The 21,088-nt window shown below is 40.3% G+C and overlaps 1 protein-coding gene across 1 annotated transcript in view; it reads left to right on the forward strand.

The window, feature by feature from the left end:
- LOC146381578 (rho-related GTP-binding protein RhoN-like) overlaps window positions 1-20,835 on the forward strand; it is a 34,528-nt gene extending 13,693 nt beyond the window's left edge. Inside the window, exons 3-5 of the mRNA XM_084937650.1 lie at window positions 9,768-9,877; window positions 14,002-14,136; window positions 19,759-20,835. Of these exons, the coding sequence (XP_084793776.1) occupies window positions 9,768-9,877; window positions 14,002-14,136; window positions 19,759-20,013 (500 nt within the window). The 3' untranslated portion in view covers window positions 20,014-20,835. The remainder of the gene's footprint in view (window positions 1-9,767; window positions 9,878-14,001; window positions 14,137-19,758) is intronic.
- The last annotated feature ends 253 nt before the right edge of the window (window positions 20,836-21,088 follow it).

Consider the following 21,088-nt stretch of genomic DNA (forward strand, 5'->3'; position numbering starts at 1 on the left):
TGCAAAATGTGTCTGTCTGTGCCTGCGACTGCCAGGACCAGCTTCACTCAGTCCTCCACGCTGCTTTTCAGGCTATTATTGTTCAGTATTCAAGCAGAGAGGTATGCATAACAACAAGCACGGTGTGCTCTGGTTACATGAATCTCTGATTCATGTACACCTAAAATGGATTATTCTCAGTACAGAAGAGAACGGCTTACCTGAGGAGCAGTCCTAGCCTTCTCCTCGTTTTTTCCTATCAAAATAAGAGTTCCAGTTATCATAAATGTGGTGCGTGACGAGGTCAAGGCATTAATTGATTTATATCAGCTATTAAGAATAAATAGAAAACTTCTGTAACATGATTTTTTTATTATCTAATGGCAGCCGTCAGTGGATGGATTTACACTTGTCATGGCTCAGCTACCATCATCCTGACCATATATGACCATTTGTTATGGCGTGAGCAAAGTTCCATACAAAGGTCGTATGATGACCTCTGTGCTGTCTCCATGGCAACTGAGAAAATTCCATCTGTTTATAAACGGTACTTGACTTTGACCCAATGGGTCAGGGGATGTGCGACCGAGTATGATGTAATTAGACTTTTTCAGGTGCTTCACTTCCCAAACACAAACAAGCACAGAGTCCAAGGGGTTCGAAGACTGATATGATATATCATCACTTAACAAGTTCATAATATTTGATTGACGAGCATAGGCCTTTCCCTCAATCCCTTATGTGATGAATTTATAACACAAGCTATAATGGCTCAGTTACATTAGGAATAAAAAGAGACACAACCTGCTGGAGAATAGCTCTTTCAGTCACTTTTGATTGCAAGATAGTTACACAGGTCTCCTGATTGGGTAGCAACCTGTCCCCAAACAGTTGCAGTTTAACTCAGACTGACTGAAGTGATTGCCGAATGTAAAGGTTTGCAAATAATCACCATCTCATTGATAAATGCATACAAGTCTGTCAGTCTGCGCTGATGAGCGCACAGGCAACACATCTGCAAAGGGGAGTCAACTGGTTGCCACCTGTTATATTCTGGTTTTATTCCTACGCAAAAGCAAGATTGCTGAGAGCCTTTGCAGTTTTGCAGTAAAATTGCAATCCTGCAGTAACTACGTCAGTATTTTTAGAGCAGTTTCTGACTTTCTGTTTCAGCTCTCTCAGGACTTTAAATGTAAGTAGTTAAATTGTGAATGTGAATTTCTGTGCATGCAAACGGCAACAGATTTGGAGTTTTCACCATTTAGCAGTGAATCGCCATATTATCACAAACAGATTGCAAGTAATTGTCACCTTGACCCTGTTGAAATGCAAACTGATACAGTGAATCCGTCTTATTGCTGTTTTATCGTCGTCTTGATGCCCCGTGGTTCCCGTCTTCAAAGCAACCAGTTCAAAGGCAACGAGATCACGGTTCCATTTGCCGCAGTCGCAATAATTTTGTTAGTGCTGCAGTCTCCAACCGCTGTTTTCCTTAGTGTGACTTTAGCACAAGAATACTGTTATCTCCAAGTCTAGATAACCCTGACATCATTAGGTTGCTTGGAGATGATGTTAGACATCAAGCATTTGTTTTGATTTTGGCTTTGTTTGCTCCACTGCCCTTAGATTAGAAACATTAAAACGCTCTAACGTGTCTAGAAAACTTTGTAGCTCAATAGCTTTGTAACTCGCTTTGTTTAAGTGGCAGACAGAGAGATAACAGAGGAAAATGAATAAAACTTTTATGTTAAAATGATGATGCTTTAGCTTTTTACAGAGCAGCAGACAAAGCAGCAGACTGTCTGCTCTGCACGGTGTCTCAGAGTGTTTACGAATGTACGCCGAGTGATCAGCCTCGTGGAGCATGCATACAGAGTGGACTCTATCGCTGCCTGGTGCTCAACCGAACTTACAGGCTGATTCCATATTGTCTGCATATTTCACACAGCATGAGTACGTAGCACTAATGCTCAGCCACTGCAGGGGGCATTATTTATATGTTCGAGGCGTAGCAGATGAATGCATTAATCAATAGCATTCATTTCTTGTGCTGTTTTCTGTCTGGATGTATTTCAGGAATGAAAACCCAAACTATTTCTTCAGAAGGGCATGACTAGGACAAACAGGATTTTAATATTAATGAACATTTCTGCGCTGTGATGAAAGTTGGCAGGAAAAAGTTCCATAAGAGGGGATTAATAATGATTTTCTGTGCTAACATCTCAAAAGGTGTGTGTGTATGTGTGTGTCTGTTTCTTCAGAATCATGCAGCTATGCATACAAAAGGCTACGACGAGTCTGATTGTCTCTTATCAGCAGCTTTACAGCTTTGAGCTTGACTAACCCGAGACATTACCCAAAATACAGCACAGGAGGTTTAATAATGAGTTTTTACAAGTTCAGACAAAATATAAAAAAGAGATATCTCTGGAGCACATATATAAAAAATCACTAACAAGATTTGGCATATTAAACATAAAATAGATAATATTCCTGCCTTATTTTCTTAATTAAGAAACCTGCCCATCGGGGATCGTTTAAAGCTGCTCATCAAGGAATTCTGCTTCATAAACAGTGAACTTCTCTAAAACGTGCAGGTGGCTGATGAATTAAACAAAAAACAAACAAACACAATAATTAAAAAAGATTACGAGGCTACAGATTCTTAAACTGGACTGATCAAATATCAGGGGGGATTTTACCGATAAGGCCATTCAGAGGATGGGGCGCTGCACTGGAACTGTTGGCGAGAAAACATTTTCGGTGAGGTAAAGATTTTCTTTTCTACCATTTTTCTTAAGAGCAGCACACTGGCACCATGCGTATGACAAACGTTCTTGTTTACTACGCGCTTCCCTCATCAGTTTACAGCGATGTGAAACAATTAGTCAGGAAGAAGTGTTGAAATGATGGAAAAGCTTTTTCCACACAAAACTCTTCTCCTTGCAGCTTTTGTAGTGTGAGCTGTTTTTTTTTTTTTTATTGATTTACACTCAACAGCCACTTTATTAGGTACACTTTACTAGTACTGGGCTGGACTCTGCTTTTGCCTTTAGAACTGACTTAATTCTTCAATCGACAACGTGGAAACATTCCTCTGAGATTTTGGCTTGTTTTCACTCGACAGCATCGCTCAGCTGCTGCAGATTTGGTGGCTGCACCTCTGAATTCAGATCTTGTTTGAGATTATCTGAGGTTTTGACATGGAGCATCCCCTTATACATCCCCCATCTACACCACCACCACTAGCATGAGGCACTGGTGCAAGGCAGGATGGATCCATGCTTTCATGTGCTTTACATCAAATTCTAATCCTGCCATTCAAATGAGACCAGGCAATGTTTTTTGAATCTTCTGTAGTCCAATTTTGGTGAGCCCATGTGAACTGTATGATGCTGTTTCAAGGTTTATTTGTTATGCATTCAGAGATGCTCTTCTGCAAACTTTTTGGTTGTAACAAGTGGTTATTGTAGTTCTAGTTGCATTCCAGCTCAAAGCAGCCTCGGCAGTTTTCTCCAACCTCTGGCATCAATCTGTATTCTTTGTAAACCCTTAGTGTGAGAAAACTCTAGCAGATCAGTAGTTTCGGAAACAATCAGACCGCGTGGGCTTCTGATGCTGGGTTTGAACTTCAGCAGGTTCTCTTGATCATGTATATGATTAGCTGGCTAATTATTTGCAGGTGTAACTAATCAGTTGGCTGGTGAGTGTGTCCTGTATGGAGTTGAACTGGATCAGAAGACATTAGTGATTAGTTATTTTAATATGTCACTTTCAGTTCTTCAAAATTGGAAAAACATATATGCAGCTGTAGCCCTACATCACCTTCCCAGGTCTGCCTCCTGTACCTTGAGGATATTTCCTGACAGTGTCATCTGCATCTCGTTGGAGTTCTCATTATCAATTAATAGCCAACGTTTTGATATTTATTAAACACCCGGATGTGATGCAAATAAAGAATCGTGTTTTAAATAGTCTCACAGCTCTGTGTAGTGACCACTTGACCCTATGGCAACTTGTGCGCACTCAGATTTGTAGAGTTTTGTAGAGTTTGACTGAGAATCCTTCCTAAAATGTAAAATTCAAGCAGCATCAGAAGATTTTTTAGAAGGACAAACATCTTGAAACAGAGAGAACAGCCAAAGGTGGAACACAAGTGGATTACATAAAATTGCACGAGTGCTTGGAGAGTAAATGCGTATGAGTTACAAACAAAGAGGAAAAAAGGAAATGCAGATTTTTGTAAGCACCAAACATCAAAGCATGAAAACCTCATGTGGAGTCACAGCATGGTGCTGCTGTTTCCCAGACTGCTTTGCGTCACTGTACCAAACATTATACACCAGCCACACATCTGAAACATACTGACATTTATTTTCTGTAGATTGTTTACGTCCCAGAGTTTTCCATTTGTGGAAAGTGCATCTGGTAGTACATTTCGGTTCCAAGCTACATCTGCAAACTCTACTTAGCTGTAAATGCAATTAAACATCCAAATCTTGTTCTGCATGATGGCTGAAGTCTGTGTACTCTGAATGCCCTAAATGACACTAACGTCGTTTCTTTGAGATTGCTAAATTCATGCAGTACCCCTGAGTTGCATGTGTCTTTTATGAGTTTGATCAGAGGGTTTTACTCAGAGACAGATGGACTGATCTTGCTACAACAGCAGGAAACTCCCCATGAGGGGCATCATACTACAAGTCCCAGAGAGTGTCAGAAAAGCTCAGATCAATACACATTAGCCTCTGCTCGAGTGCTGAACATGGATTAGCTGACTTCATGGAACCTTGAAGCTTCCAGTGTGTGTGTGTGTGTGTGTGTGTGTGTGTGTGTGTGTGTCAGCATGGACGGGACAGACAGCGCGATCAGCAATGCGCCCAGTGATGTTTAAAAGATCCCAAAGCGCAAGTCCATCTTTTCAGACGAACTGCAAAAGTTGCAACTGCAAAAAAATTTCCCTTGATCTGGTAACACTGACAGGTGATATGAATAACACTGATTATCTCTTCATCATGGCGCCTGTTAGTGAGTGGGATATATTAGGGAGCAAGTCAACATTATGTTGTTGGAGTTGATGTGTTGGAAGCCTGTAAAATGTGCAAGTGGAAGGATTTGTGCAGGTCTGAGAAGGACCAGATTGTGATGGTTAGACAAGTGGGTCAGACCATCTCCAAGAAAGGAAAGAACAGTAAGGGAACTAGCATCAGGGCGTTCCGATCCAAAAAGTTCATGCTCGTTCTGATAAAAAGGTGTCAGAATACAGAGTCTATTGAAGTTTGTTGCACATGGGGCTGCATAGCTGCAGACCAGACATAGGTGCCCATGCTGATCCCTGTCCACTGCAGAAAGTGCCAACAGTGGACACGTGAGCATCGGAACTGCACAACGGAGCAATGGAAAAAGGTTGGAAAATGGTGGCCTGGTGTGATGAGTCTTGTTTTCTTTTACACATGGATGGCCGGGTGCATGTCAGTCGCTTACCTGAGAAACATGGGAAGAAGGCAAGCCAGCGGAGGCAGTCTGAAGCTATGCACAATGTTCTGTTTGGAAACCTTAAGTCCTGCCATCCATGTGTATGTTAATTGTTGTGTACCGCCTACCTAAACATTATTGCAGACATTGGACGTCCCTTCATGGCCACAAAGCAAAAAAGGTTCAGGAATGGTTTGAGGCTTCCAAATTTAAACTGCATATAATGTTCAGCCATAATAAATGTAGTCACATTGTGTTATTTCATATACAAGAAATAGCCACAAATATCATGCTTTTTGCTGCCTTACCATTAATTTATCCTACTGCTATGGATTGAAAGGATTTTAATGATGCCAGTAGCAATCTTTCTCGATTTGCTTAATAATTCCAATTCAATTTTCTTTCTATGGGAGATTAAAACATTCACAGATTTTCAGCAACACAACAGTTTTATTATCTCTGAGTCAGAGCGTGGTGTAGAAAACGGAGTAGAGAAGCAAGTTGGATGCGTTTCGGGTTTGCAAAAGGTCAGCGTCTATGAATTTGTTGTAATGGTTTTGCAGCTGTTAAAAAAATCAGAGCCAGAAAATAATATAAGGATTTGATAAGCCCGGCGGCATGTAATACTTGTGTAGCTGTGTTCAGGTTTGTTGTACTGTTGAACTGACAGGATGTAACTCCAGGCGACTGAAATGAAACAGATCATTACACCGACAAAAATGATTTCTGTGAGTTTGAACATTTGTTGGAAATATTTGGCATGATGCGAATGCACAAGCTAATGAAATATGTAGAACTGGACAAGATGTTTTTAGAAGTTTTAATGCAGAAATGACAGTCCTAATCAAGAATCACAAAGGACCGACTGCTATAACAAGTATGCGATGCGAGGTTATTGCAGTTAATTTAAACTAACTACAAACTAAAACTAGATGTGAAAAGAAAATATTTCGTTTTGTCTGATGAAGGACATGTTTATTGAGGCTCTGGGTGTCTACATGGCTGTGATTTAACTGTTTTTAAAATGTAAATAAATAAAAACACGTAAACTAATAAAAAATAAACTAAAACAAGAAAATCCACTCTGGGAACCACCTGAAAAAAAACTGAATCAAAAACAAAAAGTCAAAAGCCAAAATAAAATAAAAATAAAAAACTATATTAGCTCTAATGTGATGCTCACATTTTGCAATGCAGCAGCAAAGTGACCAATAAAAGCAAATTAAAACTACATTAAGCTAAGTTCTGATGAGAAAACTAGACAGAAACAGAAACTTTAACAGGAAACCTCAGAGGCACATGATATACATAAAGAAATACTGATATTACAGTGTTAAAAAACAAATGCCTAGATTATGATTTAAGTAAATAAAACAGTTAAAAGTGTAAAACATAAACCACCACCATTTGAACACATTTCTAAATACACACTTTCCCCCCCTCTAAACTGGCACTTGCTTGTCCAAACTTTGAGAACCCCTGATTCGCAGGAGGATCACTGCATTTTGTTTTATTTTCATTAACATCCCGACTACTTTGGAGTCAGAATTGTACGTCCTTTGGCATTTTGCAAGTCGGCATGAGTCTCAGTGATAGTACCTGAACAAAACACATTACTCTGCACAGTTGTAGCCTATATAGACCTGGTGTAAGAGGAAGTGCTTACTGTGCATCTCTGCAAATGACTTCTTTTACAACATCTCATCCTACTGCCCAGAATGAGCGAGCAATATTTCATATAGAAAGTTTAAACTTGCATGCCTGTGTTTTTCTTGCTTCTCTTCACAGTTTTCTCTGTGACCTATATTTCTGCCACTGACACAAACCTAAAGGAGAAAACGGTGTCATAATCAAATAAGAAATATGTAAAAATGCAGAGGACCAACTGCAGAGAGAAAGACTCAAACTTTTGCACTTTATGACTGCCATCTGATGCAGCTGAAGAACAGCCATCTCAGCTAGTACGCGTGCGAAGGGAGTCTGAGGAGGTTGTTCGGTGGTTTATGGCAACTGTCAGATGCACTTCAAGCTCCCTCTCTTTCTTAAGCCCTGCTTCCATTAATCATCCTCATTTTCTGTGGACGTTAAAGACGTATCCTGCACCTGCAAAAATGCTAAAGCACAAAAGGGGAAAGTGGGTGTGTGTGGTATGTGTGAAAGCTGGGGGCAGGAATTAGTCAAAGAGACAGGGGAGAAAATGGTTGTGCCCTTTAGTTTGACATTTTTGACCACAGCAACACACGTGCGCGAACACATTTTTGCTTTGGGGCCAAATTCTGACGGCGCAACACTAATGAGGGTAAATGTGTCTACTTTTTTCTTTTTTTTGCAGTCCTGTGCCTCCAGGTGTGAAGATGCTGTGTAATCAGAATTTGAAATGTCTTAGTTTTATGTTTTATCAACTATTATGATAAGATTTTAATCCTATAATTGAATTACTAAAATCCGTGAGCTAACATGAGGCTGCCCCCGCCCCAAGGATTTATTTCTAACAAGTAAAAGGTTAGATCCATTGTAAGATTGTCAATAAACAACCCACAAACAGAGCACATCTGCTCACCTAAACTTATAATGAGCAACGGTAGGCTACAAATAGTTCAAACAGGGTCCCCAAACTTTTTAAAATTCTTCTCACTTTGAGTTTAAGGTATTCTAATAGCACTAAATCAAACAGCACTCTCTGCCAGCATTTATTTTCTCAAGACTGGACCGTTGCCTCTCTGGCATTAATGAGAAGCATCTCTCGTCGTTTCCAGCTGGTTCCGAATTCAGCAGCTCTGCTTCTTACTGGTTTCTGCAGACAGACTTCTTACCTACGCTGGCTTAGCTCCACTGGCTTCCTGTGCATTTCTACAATTGATTTTCAGATTTTAATGATCGCTTTCAAAGCTCGTCTGGATCTGGCCACAAGGTACATAGAAGAACCATTTTTCTAATAAGAGCATGCTCACAGCCTTAGATCATCAAGAGACCTTTGGATCTTCATTTCTAGCGTGGTGGTTTACACTTTTGCCTGATAAGCAAAAGATCACCAAAGTTTGACCACTAAAGGACACACAAATCCAGTTGGGGGTAATGTCAGGAATGGCATGAGGTGTTTAGTTTAAAAAAATATTTTTTTAAAGGGATTCTTTTACCTGTGATGTCTTCTGTCGTCTGGTTATTATCCTTTAGTTGTCTTGCTAGCTGCCTGCTCCAGCCCTCCATATATTTGACTTATTTTTTTAATTCCTTTTGTCATATGCTTGTGTTGGGTGGGTAATATTAAATCTTTCACTAATCCACTGCAGTGTGATGTTGCTGCCTGCGATATAGGTAAGAATACAGAACAATGTGAGGCAGGTTGTTAATTGAAATCAACAGTTTTTACCATGTCTAGTGCTTAAAGATCAGTAGCTCAATAGTGAAGTCATGATCATGCACATTGGTGCATCGGTTAGCACTTTGGATTGAGATTAAAAAAAAATCTTGATAAATGTGTGATTTGATTGGTTAATAGTAAGTTAGTCTTGTTCTACTGACCACCTCCTTCATATGTGAAATACAGTTCTTTCCCAGTACTGCGTATAGTTTGCTAACAGGCCAATATTTTTCAGTCATTTGAGTACAGAATGAGTCATAACACACATTTAATTATTCAGGGTAAAAGTTGTAAACTTGTAACATGAATTAAATCCCACAAGCTTCATTACTTTTCAATTTAAAAGTTGGGCTATTTTAAAAAATAACTTAAAACGAGCCAAATTGATTTCTGTGCTTTGACGGTTGTGTTGCAGAGGATTCGGTCGGGTTCTGTGGGAATTTTCTTTCAATGCATTTTTTTGTTACGTTGCCAAAGCTCTGTGCACAGTGACAAAGGCACCGAGTGCTGAAGACAATGACGGCGAGGGAGACCGTGCCTTTCTGTCTGGATAGGAATGTGTCCCCTTGCCCAGGTCACAACGCTCAGTTCAGTCTGGGCCCCCGACAAAAAAACGCACGCCACTCCATAAAGACATACCAGGTGACGCTTTGTTTGAGTCGTTCATTATATCGCTGTCACACGTCGGTCCCTTTGACTTATTCAAGATGGTCAGAGGCAGACCCGAGGGCCCTGTGTTGCGAAAGCAATGAATCACACCCACTTGTAGTCATCTGCAGAGTGGGTAAGCTCATGGTAATTACATTTAATCACAGTGATTACCACTAAATGTGTTCCATAATGACTCTCCTTGTGATGATAAAAAAAAAAGTAAACTCTTCAGAAAGTAACTAAATTACATATAATCCATCTGGAAGTGCCGTTCATGTCTGTGTATATTTTCTGCCCGCAGGTTCAGCTTACTATGATAATGTGCGGCCGTTAGCTTATCCTGACTCAGATGCTGTGCTCATCTGTTTTGACATCAGTCGACCGGAGACGCTGGACAGCGTACTGAAAAAGGTCAGTGTCACATTGTTAGATGTGTGAATGTGTCCTCTTTTTTTTAATTTTAAGTGCATTTTGTCTCTAATTAGGGCAGTGTAGGTAAAGCAGCCATCTCATTACAATGCTCACATTAAATATGCAGGTAGAAGGAGTCATCTCTTCTCTTTATACTGGAAATCGATTCCTCTATAGAGTGACTAGATCTACGTCATCAGAGATATACAGCTTCCAGCTTCCAGCTTTCACCATCACGTCTGTGTTCAAGTTAAGGCCACCATGTGTTCGTTCACTGATAACCTGATCCTTCGATCTACGATAGGGGAATAAAAAGAAAACATTGCCAGCTGTAGAGGTGGAGACTGGGATAACATTTAAGGTTGGGTAATGCTTTGTGAGAGGCATACATGGACAAGCCAACACATGAGATACAGAGATTAATGGGGATATTGGGAATGAAGTGAGATTCTGGAAGAAAAAAGAGAGAGAGAGCACGAGCAAATGGTACAGAAGGGAAAAGGGGGAAGCGATAAAGAGTCAAGTAGTGTTCATGTAGCAGAGCATTACTTTGAGAGAATAGTCGTTGTAAAAGGAAAATTAGAGGTTGCAAAAATTGCTTAGGCGGAAGGTTCTCAGAGATGTCAGAACAAAAAGTGCTGTGCACTTATTTGAGACTGAAAGCTTGCAAATGGAAAATGCATTTAAAGCAAAGCAAACTGCAGAGAAACAAGACATGGCGGCAGATTGCCATAAAAAATTGAATTAGGTGCATGAGATCGTAGCAGAGGATAAGCTTTGTTTCTAAACTTTGGATAGAGTGACCGCTCGACATGTCACTTTGGCATCCCGTGCATGCATTGTAAGAGCGGCAAATTCACCGCGATTACTAAGGTCATTTGATAAGGTCAAAGTTGAAGTTGGTTCTCAAGTGGACCCCCTGTAGACGTGAGAATTCGCTCGGCATTGGCAGATATGCGTTTTCGTCTGGTATTGATGAAGTCATTATGAATAATGCCACGGATGAGAGGAATGTGTCTTCCAAACAGAATCAATTAAACCCTTTTTCTTATGTTTTAAGAGGATTCTGGCTTTCAGGGGATTCATTTTTCCTGCTTTATTGATGGTGAAGAAATTGTTTTTTTAATACTTCTTCTATCTGAGGCACACAGTTCCATCTGTGAGCACAGAAGCTCCAACAAAAAAAGAAGTTGGCTTAAGAGAACGTAGCTAAAACAGATGCACCTAGGTCCACTATAAGACATGATGAAGAGATAATTAATTTGAACCGTGGATCAAACAGGCAAAAATGAGCATAATGGGTTCACCTCTACCTGACTGCTGTGGTATGTGCACGTTCTTGGTTTGCACACAGTGAGAAAGTGAGGAAAGTAAAAACAACAACCTACGTTTTTCTTTTTTGATAAACCAGCGCCTCGGCTCCAACAGCTCGCATTCTGCCTCTTTGTGCTGCTTACCAATTCATAACATTAACACAGACAATAAGCCGCTCTTCCCATGGGCCCTTTGTGACTCATCTAAATTGCTGCTGTTCACCAGTTGCATGCGGTTTGGCACAGGGTCCTATTGAAAGGCAACAGCTCACTCTGCACAACGGCACGCTAGAGCCCGTAACAGCAGCGACGCAGGCATCCAGGAGAAAAGATCTCTTTGTAAGGGAGAACAAATGGAGCAACAGTGCTCAAAGCGGTCGCCTCTGCCATGGTGTGAGGAGATAATGAAAGGAGTCTCGGAGAGAAAGAGAACGATAGAGAGAGAGAGAGAGAGAGAGTTTAATAGCTTGAGTCATGTTTTTGGCCTGTAATGAGAATTGTCTGTCTCGGTCTTTATACAGCATTTATGTCCATGAGCATTTCCCTTCCCCCCCCCCCCCCCCCCCCCCTTCTATCCTTTGATTTGTTGATTGCAGTTTTCAAATAAACGATGGAACATTTAAGACATGGAGTGATATAAATTCCAGTTTCAGAGCAGTGAACAACAGTACCAGTGTTTCATTTTAATGGTACAGTAAGCCAGAAAAGGCTGGTGATTGTGTGGGTGTTGCTCCAGCCTTCAACTTTAAGATTTACACGTTTTTGATGATGTAGTGTTATAAAGTCTTAATATTTTACTTCCAGTGAGACAAACTTTCTTGGAATTTTTTAAGTGATCATGAGTTGTAGTTCTCCGGACTTTCAAAGTTTTTCTTTGAACTTTGCCTGCTTTTTAATTCATTTTCAGTTCAGGCTGTGTAACGAAACTTTTTCAGAGGATTTTATTTTAAAGCTATAAAAACTCAGAGGATGAACCACAGTGTTGTATCTACATAAAAGCAGAGAACCAATTTTAAATTATATCTTTAGGCACTTTACTATTGGCCTGTCACAAAAACACATAATTTGTTCCCGTTTCCTTCATTGAATAAACAAAACAGTTTGTCAGGCATAAAATAACATATTTGCACCAACAAGTTGTTTTCCAAAGAGCTATTAGCCAAAAACGTGGCATGTTGCAGTATGACATGAGAGCTGCTTCTACACCTTCAGATGATCCGTCTACTGGTCACTGAAGCCTCATCAGAAATGGTCTCAGTGGAAGTGTGGCTGTCAAGAAGCTATTATTAAGGAAGGGAAACTTAGAAAGTTAGAGGTATGCCACATTACACTTGACTGAAAGTCAGTGGCATCAGGCCTTATGCCATGATGAATCCAACTTTGAAATATTTGGTTGTCAATATGTACAGAGGAGGTAAATATCGAGTGTCTGTGGCCCCTGTGTTGGCTTTGAATGTCCTTCACGAAGAACAGAGAATACATATAATCCTCAAAATATTATTTGGTCATACCAAAAATCCTAGAATTCCAAATAAATGGTACGAGCTGGTGCTTTTCCATGAAGAGCTCTAAAAGTCAGAACCAGAATCTTAAAACTAACAAATATTTGTACTTTCCATCAAATATGAAGAAAGGTATCAGGTAAATAACCCGGAATAGAATAAGTTGTTTTCTATGTTATTCTTTTTCTGTTGTAAAATCATTGCAGTGATTGGTTGTACATGAGTATAACAAGTATCATATTTGCTCTTTTTGATTTCTTTTATTTGGTACATTAGAACACAGAGGAATTATATCGGTAACATCTTTATTTTTTTTAATTTTTTTTAATTTAACATTTCTTTAACCAGGAAGATCCCACTGAGATTAAAAACCTCTTTTTCAAGGGAGACCTGGCCAAGATAGGCAGCAGCAAGTATCTCATAGTTACAAAAATCACGCAATTAAACACAGGCAAGAAGAACACACATATAAAAAAATAACATTAAAATTCAATTAAAATGACAAGCAAACTAATTGAGATAGTTTGTGTATATTATTAAGTTATTTTTTAGAAATTCATTTTATTATTATTATTTTAGATTTTAGTGTTTCTTTTACAGTTTTTTTATATGATCAGCCTGTCAGTTCCACATTGTGAATGCCATTAATCTGCAGTCTGTTAATCTGCAAAGAGACTACACAGATAAACTAACTGAATATCACTGCAGCACGGTGAGAAGTTAAACTGCTGGACAGCAGATTTGCAGATGGGATTAAGGCCCTCTCAAGGCAGGAGATAAGAATTTATGACCTGATGGAAAGGAACTGCTCCCAAGTCAAATAAATCTCAATTCAGCACCTCATTTATGAGCATTTTAATAATTGTAGACTGTTCCCACATGTCTGCATACACGGGCATTTTTTAAGCTGTGAACTAGGCCCCTTCATTCCAATTATGGAGCTCTTAAAGCTACAATTTAAAAATGGTAATTTAGAGAAAAATGTGCTTTGGAAATAGTTTGAGGAAGATTTTTTTTCTCCTTTTCTCCAGTTCAGAGAGAAAGGACTTGACAAGCCTGCAAACAAATCTTACCTAAAATCCACCCAGCCTTATTTCCAAACCGTATTTACCGACATCAACAGTGCGTTCACTTCAACCAGGTCCTAAAATCTTATGAAAGGCTTCCCAGAAGAGCATATTAGTAAGAAGTTAATGTCCAAGGTTTTCAAATGAGATTCAACTATGAACATAGTGCTCAAGTACTCAGATACTCTTGTACTGTAGCATAATCATGTGCACTGATATATGTTTGTCTCTCTGATGCACAGTGGCAAGGTGAAACACAGGAGTTCTGCCCCAATGCCAAAGTGGTGCTTGTCGGCTGCAAGTTGGACATGAGGACGGACCTCAACGTCATGAGAGAGCTTTCCAAACACAGACTCATTCCTGTCACACATGAGCAGGTGAGGAGTTCACAGAAAGCACCGCTCGCCTCTAAAACTTGAATGGAAATTAGCTGCTTGCCTTTTTCTGTACCCCGACAGTGCTGCAGAAATGCTGCCCGTGAACAGTTGGTTTTTAAGAAAATTATAACTTTAAGAATATGCATGACGTATAGTTTTGAATGCACAGTTCATTGCGTTTTTCAACTGCAGTGACATTTATTCGCCTGTAGTAGAAATTATATGGTATCAGCACAGACAAACGGCACCTATTACTTTCCTCCCTTGTGCACACAGGCAAATATTTTTGAAAGTGCATTTGAAGAATGAGACTTGCGTCAGATCATAACTTCCACAAATGTGAAAGCACAACGACTATAAAGGAGCTGGAACTGAAGGAAGAAGAAGACAAACAGCAGGATGTGCGATAATACAATTGTTTTGTTTGTGTCTTGGAGCAATGAGCAGCGGCACGCATGAATTTTAATAGCTTATTTTCATGTAAATGTGAATTTACTCTCCTTGGCAGCCTTTTGTCAACAAATTAATATTTTCCCACATCTCTGACAAAGCAAAGGTAACGACCTGTATTGTCCTGTCAATAATGACATCAAAATTGGTTCATCACAATCTCAGATTCGTTTCTTGTTATATATGTTTGCTTTGGCTCAAAATTCATAGAAGCTTCTTATTGGACCGAAACATCAACATATTTTTTACATCCATACGTAATCATTTTACCACAAGTGTTAATACATAGCAACCAGATAACAGTGAAAAAACAAAGGCTGAGTAATGTGCTTGTACGCCAACTGAGGATTGGTTTTGCAAGGCCTCCAAGTGATGCCTGCTGCACAAAACACTGGACTCAAGTGGTGGGCACTCAAGAGGGCACTCCAATGTAGCCCAGCCATCTGTTGCTTGCCTTTAGACACTCACTATAGGATGTTCTGATGTTTGGAGAGGGGGTTGGACAACAGCACCTCAACCAGATGCCATTTGCCTCAGGAGAACCTGTTAGAGGCACGTTGCCCCAGACAATATTGCTCATGGGCTGAGTTGGGCATGCAAGCCCCATCCACTGCTACGAATTAGTGATTTTTGTGATTGAAGCTATTCATTTACCATTTATTTTATGTTCCTGCCCTTATTGCTATGGCCCTGAGCCGTTTCTAGCGGCTGAAGGAATAAAACGCAAGGGGCAGAAAGAGCTTCGTCTGCAGGGTGTCCAGGTTCACTGTCAGGATTGGTGCTCTCATTTAAGCTTTCTACCACAATCCCACACAGATGAAGTGTTTCATGCATGTCCCTGGGTCTCTGGGTCTGACTTGGGAGGGGACTCTAGTGCAGACCTAGAGGATGATGGTACAGTGAGCCGAGATTAGTCTGAAGCCAGGGCCCAGACCTGGATAAGCAGTAGAAAAAGGATGAAGGGATGGATCAGGTATTGTTAATCCATATTTATTGGTTGTAATAAACATTACATTTGATATGGCCCTATAATTAAAGGCCTTATGATGGTCCTTAATGTTGCTGATTTTATATCTGTGCTGAAGACTTCTAGAGTGAAACAACGGATAAAAATGTGGTAGGGGACAGGTTTTTGATTGCCTAAGTAATTCTTGAAAGTGCGGTTTCTTAGTGAACCCCATTTAAAGAGCTGCACTGTAAACAGACTGAAACAAGTCGGGAACTTTACGTTTCACCCACTTGACCAACTGATGCGAACCCCAGGGGAGAGCGCAGTCAGCAGAACAAACTGCAAACCAACTGTGTCACTGTTGCTGTAATTGGCTTAAGGGCGTCAAAATAAACACTTGAAGTGATGGAGCGTTTCCAGTATTACAAAAATAATACAGCTCGAGCCTTTAATATTTTTCACACGAGCAGAAGTAATGTCACCCCATATGGCAGCTAGATACTGCTTCAATATGGTGTATCAGTAGCACCGAAGGCTGAACACCTATGCTTTCATTTGTTGTACATTTTCCAAGGAAATTGCATGATCAAAAAATAAAGAAATAATGTGACTCAAACTCAGGATGACAGAATGAAAATGTTTTGTTTTGTTTTGCTACCTAAATCACTAGAAAGCACTGCTGGAAAACAGGTGAGCAAAATAGTACTACATATGAAGCCGAAGCTGTCCAGATGTGAAATGGGGCTAAACCTTAGAGGGAATAAAGTTTTTGCAACTGCAAAGAAAGGCTTTGAATATTTCATAGTGTGGGGGATATTCTCTGTATGCCCTGGCTAGCAATCAGCTATCAGACCTCAGAGGTTGCAGGCTTTTATTAAGAGGGAGGTGTTAGTGCACACGACCAAGTGCAGTGTTCTGCCATCCACAGAAGCAGGGAAGGGATCGTCTAGCAGCATGTGACAAATGCTTACAATAACAAATATTTAGAGAACACCTTTAAAAATGTCCACTGTGTTTGCACTCAGAGTAACGAGTGGCTTTTAAAAATGTTGTGCTTTATTTTATTTCATTGGGTTGCACAAGGCTTTCCACAGAATTCTAGTGGTTCAATGTGGTTTAAGGACATCTAAGAATAAATAAATAAAATAAAGCATAGTTTCCACTACATGACCCATCTCTCATCCACACACAAAGTTTCGTATGTTTTTAGCTCTAAGTACTAGCTCTCAGCAGCTCTTTAGGTGAGTCAGTTGCTTTTGGATGACAAACAAACATAAACTAAGCTGTATTTTAAAGCTACACTACACGGCATTTTTATAGTAACAGAAAGAAGTGACTGGATGTATTGTGAAGGCTGTTTTTTTTGCCTTGAAGCGTGTGCACCAAACCTTAGAATATGCTTTCAAACTATTCTTCTTTCAAGCCATTGTCCCACAGGAACTCTGTATGATATTTCGAGAATGAAGTTGAGATGCATGTGAACACAGCAGGCCACTGTTAAGGTCAGATCTTTATGCAGTACTCAAAAAAACTCAATTCGGTTTAGGTGAGGGATGGTGATTGAGTTGAGATTGCGCGTGGTAGTCACATGATGCACACTCGCTCGTTGTGAATTCTCAGGACAATTTCAAAAATGTTGCTCTCGGGGAGCTTAAAGGGTAAAGCCTGTTTATTGGTGGGTCTGTTTAATATGTCTGGCATATATGTCTGCCTGGTAGCATCTGTGCATGTTCAGGTTTGAAGGGCGTAAATAAAAATGCTTAGTGTTAGAGTCACACTAGGACAAAGAGTGGTTGGAAATGGGAGCACGAACAAAATTACTGCAGCTGTTGCCTTTAAGATGCTTTCTTAAGAAGATGGGAATAACATCAACAAACACTTGCAGTCTTTAGTGCATTAAGGTGACAGAAAAACTCCAATAAGACTGATTCAGTCTGCTATCAGTCTGCAACTTGACACAATTCAATCTGCTTTAAAAATTTCAAACCTGATGTAGTTCATGCAGGATGTGCCATAAGTGCTCAGCGACATTGCTGTTATAAAGGAATATAACCACAATACAACCAGTTGGCAGCCAGTTGAATCGAGCCCCATATATCAAAGAGACACATTGCTGATTGGCGCAGACTGTCTCGGACTGTTTGTAGTATGTTATAAATTAGATGGCAGTTATTTGCAAATATTTGCCAATCTGTAGGAGAATGACTGCAGTCAGTCCAAGTGGAACTGCAGTTGTTTGGTGACTGTGGTCTCCTGCAGTTTGAGGCTGTGGGATTCTGAAAAATCTGCACTCGGTCTCAAAGTGCGAGGGGGGGGAAAAAAAAAAAAAAATCAGTACAATCATCCGGAAACCACCGTGCTATTTTCCCTCTGCTGTGACTGACTGACATTAAGTAAATGCAGAATGAGCGAAAACAGCCAAAATGACAAATCATAAAACTGTACTTGCCAACCTGCTTTGCATATATCCATAGGTTTATTTTATACTATTTGCAAACTGTGTGTCTCACATTGAAATGTTATGATGAAATGCATGCAGAAGGGACCAAAAGACATGCTCGTAGGCAGGAGGTGGTAAACACAAAAAGCAAGCCTTTACAAAATAAACACAAGATAACACTGCAAGGAAACACACAAGGCACAAACAAAGCTAGAACACAGTATGGCACAACAAGGTACTTAGTCAAAATGAGGCTTTAAATAGTCAAAGGAGCTTGCAAAGAAAAGCGTCTGGACTTCTTTAAGTTACTTGAAGACGTTTCACCTCTCATCCGAGAAGCTTCTTCAGTTCTAAGGTCAAATGGTGGAGAGTCCCAGATATAAACCTAGTGGGAGTATCCCCCCACAGAGGGACAAAAGGACCCCCTGATGATCCTCTAATCGCCTGAGCCAAGGTGTGAAACTGGGTGTGGGTCCCAATCAGCCAGAGTTTCGGGTGTGTTCATTGTGAAACCTGGCCCCACCTTATCATGCGAATTCCTGAGGTCAGATGGCCCAGGATGTGAGTGGGCGTTAAGGCGTCTGGGAAGGGATCTCAAAACTGGATTATAGATGGCAGAGAGTTGGTGTCGTAAACCCCCGCCTCTGTTCAAAGATGGTCGCTCACAGTGGACATAGATGGCTTCTTTCACTCCTCTTTCAAACCATCTGTCCTCTCTGTCCAAAATGTGAACATTGGCATCCTCGAAAGAGTGTCCTTTATCCTTAAGATGCAGATGGACTGCTGAGTCTTGTCCTGTGGAGGTGGCTCTTCTGTGTTGTGCCATGCGCTTGTGAAGTGGCTGTTTGGTCTCTCCAATGTAGAGGTCTGGGCATTTCTCGCTGCACTGTACAGCATACACCACATTGTTAAGTCTGTGTTTTGGCGTTTTGTCTTTCGGGTGAACCAGTTTTTGTCTGAGCGTGTTGCTGGGTCTGAAATGCTTTAAATAGATACAGAAGGTAACTGGGTTGAGTGGACACACTGGGTAAAAAGACAGCTGAAAGTAATAAAGGAAGTAAAACTAAATACAAGACACAACCTGCAAAAGCCTACCAGAATAAAGCTAACAGAGACGTATTAACAGAGATGCAGACTTAAAAGACTCAAAAGGATTCTAGATTAAAACTAAAACCTCATCTTAGTTTTATTTACTAGAAAAAGTGATATGAAGCAATTGCTGTATTATTCCTTGAGATGGTGTAATATTGTCAGACATATGTAGTAAATACTAGTTGCATGTGTGACTGCACTCAGGTTGGAGCCACTCAGACACGAACCCAGTAAGAATGATTAGCCGGCTACAGCTCGCCTCTGCAGGGTGAAGTGTTATACTATTAACTCATTGTTCTGGTTTTCTGACCCACAGCTTTGTTTAGCTTTTAGCACTCTTATGAACCTTTTTTGGAAAAGCAGCAGGAGGCAGAAAATGTTTTCAGTGAAAAAAAAAACTCTAAATTTTTTTTAAAGGCAGATAGAGAGCTATAGGAACTAACTATTGAAGGCGCTGTAACATATAGCTGCTATAGCCACGAATTTCCCTCTAGAGACGAAAATCAAACGAGAAGGAGGCTGAATATTAGATGGAACCTAAAATGTGGTAACATTACAGCTCATTAAGAAGTAATAATATATCAGTTGTGTGTTTACATCTTGTTTTGCAGTGTTCAAGTGGTCAAAACATAAATTTTAAGTCTTGGCTTTTCATTTTTAATCCTGACTAACTCACATTCTGTGTTTTTAGGGAACCACTTTGGCGAGGCAGATTGGCGCCGTGGCCTATGCAGAGTGCACCTCAAAGTATTCGGAGAACAGCGTCCGTGATGTATTTCACGTCACCACCCTGGCATCTGTGTCCAACATTCATCGGCCTCAGCTCAAACACGCCGGATCACGCCACGGCCTCAAGCGGGTTTCCCAGCAGCCACCTCGGACTGAGATTCACGAGCGTCCGCCTGCCATTAGAAAGGACCGAGCCAAAAGCTGTGTGCTCATGTAGGACCAGAACCTACCTGCTGCCTGATCTGTGTGTGAGTGAGTGTGGGTGTGTGTGCGTGTGTGTGCTGACGGACCATGCCACACATGAACTTAACTTATTGGTGAATTGTTGTCAGATTCTTTGCACTGCATAAAGGACGATGTGATAAAAGCGAGAACGGATGCTATCCCAAGGAGGTCTTTGAAGGGTTGTTTGTCCATTTTTAGCAAAACTCTGCTTCTTACTTTTCTTTGTGGCTGTGCGCTTATCAGGGGAGGACATCGTAGCGGCAAAAGCAATTTTCTTTAACGCTTGTACCTGAACAAGTGGACAAAAAAACAGATAAATTAAAAACAAGACAGAAAATAGTGCATAGGGAGATGAAAAGGAAAAAAATATATATTCGAAAGATCGTCTTGCAGGAAGCAGCGGTAACCGTGCTGGTGTTGACCTCTATTATTGTTGTTTCCTGTTTTGAAATGCTCCTCTGTCTTCAAGTGTTTAAGCAAATGAAGCACAATACGATGCACGCAAAGCGTTCTAAGAAGTCTGTAAATGTCAGGGAATGAACTCTGCTCTCCCCGCTGCGCATAACAAATTAAAAATGAAAATCTGGACTCGTGGGCTGAGATGACACTAATTTTCTTAAACCACAAGTGCTTTTAATATTGAAAAACGAAATAATCACTCACCACATAATATTGTTGTGCTGTGTAATTACTGTTGTTCAAATAATTAACACTGGAAAGGAACGTCACAGAGGGCGTTGAGATGAATATTATGTTGTACATGTGATAATGAAATTAAAAAAAATTGTCTCTGCTAAGTGTTGGAAGATCTTTAATGTGACATATTTATCTGCTGGATGCTTGTCAAAGCTAATAAGTAGGAAACTGCACCTCAGTTTCAAGACATTTTCTTGCCCAGACAAGAAAATATCTCTCTGAAAAATAAAAAATCTTTCTGCCTGCAAAGATGTGGCTTTAAATTTGAAAAAGGTGAAAAATAATAAATGAGACAAAAAGTACACACAATGCTTCGGAGCAGCGCAGACCCACAAAACCTGCAAATCCTACATTTCTGTAATCAGGAGTCT

The sequence above is a fragment of the Perissodus microlepis genome, chromosome 8, assembly GCF_051167445.1.
Source record: "Perissodus microlepis isolate ML-2025 ecotype Zambia chromosome 8, ASM5116744v1, whole genome shotgun sequence".
In the NCBI taxonomy this organism is placed as follows: Eukaryota; Metazoa; Chordata; class Actinopteri; order Cichliformes; family Cichlidae; genus Perissodus; species Perissodus microlepis.